The sequence below is a fragment of the Trachypithecus francoisi genome, unplaced genomic scaffold (genome assembly GCF_009764315.1).
Source record: "Trachypithecus francoisi isolate TF-2019V2 unplaced genomic scaffold, Tfra_2.0 Lachesis_group8, whole genome shotgun sequence".
Lineage (NCBI taxonomy): Eukaryota > Metazoa > Chordata > Mammalia > Primates > Cercopithecidae > Trachypithecus > Trachypithecus francoisi.
The window spans coordinates 31,098,123-31,104,246 of record NW_022681473.1 but is presented as its reverse complement, the minus strand read 5'-3'; the positions used below and the strand labels follow the sequence as shown (position 1 = coordinate 31,104,246).

Here is a 6,124-nt window from a genome sequence, read left to right as displayed (position 1 = left end):
ACTGTAACTTTAAACACTTGGGGTCAAGCAATCCTTCCCACGCCAGCCTCCTGAGTAGCTGGGACTCTGCATGGTCTTTTTAGCTGGAATATTAATTACTACAGCCTCCTGACTGCTCTCCCTGCTTCCTTGCTTGCACCCTTGTAGTCTATTCATATCACAGCAGCACAAGTCAGATCCTGTCACTCCCCAGAAGGCTGTCTAATGACTCTGTCCCACTTGGAGTAAAGCCCAGAGTCCCTACCATGACTATAAGGCTCTATACAAATGGCCCCCCTCTGTATTCATCCCTACCACTCTCCCCTCACTCCTCCTGCTCCAGCCATCTGGACTGTTTGCTGGTTCTCAAAAATGCTACCATACTCCCATCTTTGGAGCAGTCTTTGCACTGGCCCTTCTGCCTGGAACACTCCCTAGGGTGCCACATAGCTATGACCCTCAACCTCTTCAAGAAATCTCATGTGAAATTCTGCCCTGCCTTCCTCTGACCCGCCCTAGCAATCCTTACTCTGCTTTTTTTTCCCCCTTAGCATGTCATCTTCTATGATACCATATTATGATTTACTTATTTATAATATTTATTGTCTGTCTCTCCCCCATCCCCAATCCCAAGTGCCTAGGCACAAAATTAGCACTCAATAAATATTTCTTGAATATATGAATTTATAGGAAGGGCCAGGGCTTTGATAAGATTATCAGAGAGTTTGCAGTCCAAAAAACATGAAAAAAAAAAAAAAAAACCAAGATCAAAACACCAAACACTTCCAAGGAGTAAATATGTTTGGGAAAAAAAACACACTCCCACACACCAAATCCCCACTATTCCAGTCCTCAAAGAACCTTTGTGAGCAGAGACACAGCAGTAGAACCAATATATATACTGCTCTTGGTTTCTGCCAATTCCTTCCTGATAATCTGTCGTTCTGGTTTGCATGACTATGACAGTGTTGGGGGTTCCCTCCCCGGTCTCTTGGGAGGACCTTGAATGCTGGCTGGGCAGCAGCTTCTAGACATCATGAGAGAGCTCACTCAGCAGCACATAGAGAGGAGAGACCACGAGATTTACCACGCAAAGCGGGCACTGTATGTGAAGTACATGCTGGTAGCAACAAGAACAGCGGTAAATACAGAACAGAAAATAACCATCTTTGAAATGATAACAAATGGGACACATTATCTAAGCACTAACACCTAAGGAGGTGGCTGCCCAAGCTCTGGTGGGCAGCTCCTCAGGAGAGAGAGGCCGACTTCTTTCCAGGTTGCCTGGTCTTCAGTCCTTGTAACTTTTCATCTTTTAGCGCCTTCAGGAATGTATCTGCAGAAGAGCAAAACAAACTTAGCCGTAATAGAAAAGCCGTAAGGGCTTTTCCTAACACTTCCAAAGCAAACTCCTGGTAAGCAACGGTGCTTCCTCGAACTTCAAATCCCATTTGTGATCCAAGATGGGAGAGAAAAAAAAACAAAAAACCGAAAACTCTGACTGTAAAAACATGTAACTGGTTCTGACTGTACATGCAACACATCCTGTTACATGTGTTTTTACAGTCAGAGTTGCTAAGTCCTGGATTTCTTCTTCTTCTTTTGAGAGGGAGTCTCGCTCTTTCGCCCAGGCTGGAGTGCAGTGGCACAATCTTGGTTCACTGCAGCCTCCGCCTCCTGGGTTCAAGTGATTCTCCTGCCTCATCCTCTCGAATAGATGAGAGTACAGGTGCGTGCCACCAAGCCCGGTTCATTTTTGTATTTTAGTAGACACAGGGTTTTACCATGTCGGTCAGGCTGGTCTCCAGCTCCTGACCTCAAATGATCCGCGCGCACTGGCCCCCGAAAAGTGCTGAGATTACAGGTGCCAGTCACCACACCCGGCCCCTGGATTTCTTAACTATGTAGTCAGTTACGATTTCTTAACTATGAATACATAGTATTATCTATGTATTCTTAGATAACTATGAATACATAGATAATACTATGTATTCATAGTTAAGAAATCCAGGCCTTAGCAAAGCCCAGTTTTTCTAGGGACAGTTTTCCTTCCATGGCTATGAGAAAGGGTGCATTACAGTGTGTCTGATGAACTGAAGACCATTTCCATGGCCACATGGACCTAAGGATTTAGGTTATTTCATACTTCCCTCCTCTGTGTGGCAGGGGAAGCCAACTTAAGCCATTATATACAATAGTTGGAATGATCTTTTTAGAACCATCTGCCCTCCTCCAGTGGTCAAGTACAAGCCTTAGCCAAAACAAGTGATGGGAAAGACAAAGTCTGCAGAACAACCTACCGCTACTGAAAGTTCCACTTTGCAGTAGGTCCTTCTTGGAGCACAATGCATTTAACAACTTTACCCTCCAACAGGGAGGAGTCATTCAGCTCGTAGGCTAAGGTATCCTGCCCACATCAACACACCTGGTCTCCCCTGGTCCAGAGCCCTAAGACTTCAGACCTAAGACCAGATGTCAGCCCAGGATCTGGTGAGAGTACTACCGGCACCAAGGCCACGGAGTCCCAGGGGGCTGCCCTCCAGCATTGAGAAGTGGTGTCCCAAAGCTGTCCAGGAAATGGCCTTCGGCCTCTTGCACAACTCCTACCTCCTCCTTAAGATACTCCAACTGACTGTCACCTACTTCACCTTGCCCCCATGGAGAGCCCCGGTTTAAGACCGAATATTAACGCTTAGGGACTGTCTGTGGTGGGTGGAGCTCCAGAGTACAGGGTAGGGGGATGACTGAGCAGGAGGATTAAAATTCAGGACGGGGTGGTGGCGGATGGAGTTCCAGGTGTGGAGGCTCAGAGTCCAGATTACCCAAAGGGTTTAGGATGGAGGCAGGATGGAGTTTGGGACTAAGGGGCTCATGAAGTTCAGATCTGTGGTTGGGGGAGGAGTCGGTTGAAGTCCAGGATAAGGGAGTCTGGGTGCTAGGGAATAGATTTTGGATCTGGGACTACTAGGGGCTGGAGTCAAACCAGGGCTACATTTCGGGGCGGGGCACGGAGCCAAGGAGGGCGCCAGGGCAGGCTAAGGCTGGGCTCGGTGGCCCCGGCGAGGTCACGCACAGCGCTGGGAGTCGAAGCCGTCCCCAGTGATGGTGAGCAGCTCCAGCTCCTTAATCCGGATCTCCAGCTCGCACAGTTCTTCGGGGTGGGAGGCAGAGGCGAGCCTGGGGGTCGAGGGGCGGGGGGCCAGGGGCGAGACAGCCACCTCAGGACCCGACGGCGGCGAGTAGAAGAAGCGCAGAGGCTCGTAGGGGATGGAGGCCAGGCCAGAGGGCCAGGGCGAGGGCCAGGGGCGCTCGCCGGGGGGACCCAGGCCTGGTGGTGGCGGGGGCGGTGGCGCCGGAGCGGGGGGCGCCTGGGGCGGGGACCGGCCCCCCCCCGCCCCGCCCACTGGCGCCCCGCCCGCCTTCAGCGGCACGAAGAGCTTCTTCCAGATGTTGAAGTCGCTGAGCGGGGACGAGGAGATGCCGCGGTCGTACAGGGACGGGAAATAGAGGGGCGGGGCCGACCGCTGGCTCATGGTGGGGCTGTGGCTGCCGCGTCGCCCCTTTGGCATCGTTTGAATGAGGGTCTGCGTGGGAGGAACCCCGCGCCGGGAGACGCGCGCTCAGGCCCCGAGTCGCCGGGGTTTCGAGGTTCCACAAGCCCCGCCCCGACGGAGCGCGGCCCCACCCTTTCGCCTCAGGCCTCCCCCCACCCCCGCCCCCGCCCCCGAACAGGCGGGGTTCCAAACCTCGGACTACCACGTCCCGGAACATGGCCCCGCCCACCGGCGGCAGGCCAAGCCCCGCAGTGAGAAACCCACGCCCTCAGCCTCGCCTAGCCTCCGGTCCTTTGACTCCACCCACCGCCTCGCTCTGGCTCTGCGACGATCCTGGCTCCCGTTGTCACATCCCAGCATACCCTCATCCAGAGCAAGGAGCCGCCCAGAGCTGCGGGAGAAAGCTTGCTTCAGGCTTCCTCTCTTTCGCCCATCAGGGAGAAAAGTATTTCCTAGAAACCTGGCCCCTGCACCGGCAGACTTACCTCACTGCCTCACTGGCCGCGCCCACAGCAAAGAAGTCTGAGAAATGAGTGTCTGATTTTTCATCCACTACTATGGGAGGCAGACAAAGGAGAATATGATTGGGAATGGCCGTTAGAGTCAACCCATTTATCTGCCAAACTTTAGCAGTGCTGAGGAAGATTCTAGAAAAGGGGATCCTCATCTGGTTTGTAATAGATCTGAAGGAGTGTTTTCAGTGAAATGCAGTTTAATTCTCTTCCAAACACAGATATCATCAGGAGCTAAAAGGCAACCAGCTAACCACCAAAAGGAAATCCTGTCCGCCCCACCTCAAATACTTCACCCATTGCTTATGAGCGATTTGGATATTTTTCCAAAGGACATGACAGCTCATTTACGTGAGTAACCTGTATTAGCCATAGACTGAGGGGAAATAACTAATACATTTTCTTAGAGCCTCTGCCTAATGATCACTGGTATGAATAGTGATGGGTGGAGGCCAGTTAAAGAGTCAGTATCAGCTTCACAAGTTAAATACATATATGCATATGTATCTGCACACACAGTGCAAATTGCGTGTGTGTGTGTGTAGCAGCAAAGTGGAGAGAGTCAGATAGTCAAGCTGGGTAGCTTTGGACAAGTTGCTTGACTTCTAAGTAGGGTTTTCTATAAAATAGAAATAAGAAAACCAGGCTGCCTCATAGGGTTGTGATCAGACAGAACAGTGTGTGTGGAACACTTGGACACTTTGTCCAAACACAATAGGCAGCTATCCCTACTAAGGGGCATGTCTGAAACTGGGAAGCTTTTGCTTCCCACACTTAGCTTCCCACACTTAGTTGTCACACACAGTATTTGCACTCTGACTTTGGCAGCCACCCATCATTGTTTATTCATACCAGTGATCACTACACTAGGCAGAGGCGCTCAAGAAAATGTATTTCCCTTCAGTCTATGGCTAACCAGTAAAAAAAAAAAAAAAAAAAAACATGCACTTTGTTTTCTTTTCCAAAAAGAGGCAGAAACTGATTTCTTCAAAGTAAAAAAGCACCAGGAACCCATTCTAGGCTTTCCAAAGTTAGGCACATATTAAAAAGAGTATGCAAAACAGGCAGAGAAGTAGACCTGCTGACCTGAGGAGCTGAGTGGGAAGCATGGACTTGCCAACTTACCTAAGTGACCTTGAGCAATCCAGCTAACTTTGCACAGTTTCCCCTTAAGTGAGGTGCGAGTACAGATGAAAATGTATATAAAACATAGCGCTTAGAACCCTGTACAGAAAGTTGCCCTCATCACAATGAATGTCAGTACTAGCTCCAGCCAGCCCATCAAGAATCCCTCAGGGGGATCTGTCAGCATTCGTTCAGATCTGTTGGCAGTAACCGAAACTAATGTGAGCTAGCAGACTTTGAACACTGCTAAAGGACTTCCCAAGAGAACTCAGATGTAAAAAGCTGGTTCATTCTGTCAAGAGGCCCAAAGTCTTGGGCAGGCTCTTATTTTTTCAGGACACACGTGACATGAGAAGTCATGGGGGCTGACTGCAAGGACACAAGAAAAACATACCCATACCTTGAAGCCCCAGGACATTCAAGACTCAGTTCAGCAAATCGATTAGCATCTTTCAGGAAATACCATGAGCTCTACTGACCTACTCATCAGGTGTACCTTGCACCCCTAGCTCATCCCCTCAAGGGGACAGTCCAATGGGGTTACCACCCAATACTGAACACTATGACAGTTCCTGTAAATCCAGATGAGTGGAGGGCATGGGGTAATGGCTCTCGAGCAAAGAGCCAGTAGGCAAGACTGGACCCAAAGGCAATACTGTAAACATCTTTACATTACAGGATTGCCTTCATGTCCAGGTACTCAACCTTGTCTATAGCATGAGTCACAGCAACTTTATGCAGAAAGCAACCCCAAAGTTTAAGGCCATTTATATGACCGTTGTTGATCTGGACAGCTTAACAACCCTCTTCCCATCTCCCCATTTAGCAGCACCCAGATTCTGCTTTAGAGGACTACCTTCTTCCCAATGTAGTCTGGCCAAAAAGTGGGTACATGACACAAGATAGCAGTAAGCCAATCTCATCCTCGAATCTGAATCCTGAGAGAGGCTTCCG

General features: G+C 49.9%; 1 protein-coding gene across 1 annotated transcript; it reads right to left on the bottom strand.

The window, feature by feature from the left end:
- Positions 1-1,061: 1,061 nt before the first annotated feature.
- CUNH11orf91 (chromosome unknown C11orf91 homolog) lies at positions 1,062-4,220 on the bottom strand. Its single transcript, XM_033207548.1, has 3 exons — positions 4,019-4,220; positions 3,053-3,924; positions 1,062-1,315 (listed from the first exon to the last, which is right to left on the bottom strand). The coding sequence occupies exons 2-3, from the start codon at positions 3,546-3,548 to the stop codon at positions 1,230-1,232; spliced, it is 582 nt and encodes a 193-aa protein (XP_033063439.1). The 5' UTR covers positions 3,549-3,924; positions 4,019-4,220; the 3' UTR covers positions 1,062-1,229.
- Between the last annotated feature and the right edge of the window lie 1,904 nt (positions 4,221-6,124).

Coding starts and splice junctions, on each gene's coding strand:
- CUNH11orf91 (XM_033207548.1), bottom strand. CDS start 3,548: ATGCCAAAGGGGCGACGCGGCAGCCACAGCCCCACCATGAGCCAGCGG. Junction 1,316..3,052: donor CGGCTTCGACTCCCAGCGCT/GTGCGTGACCTC, acceptor GCTCTTCTGCAG/ATACATTCCTGAAGGCGCTA.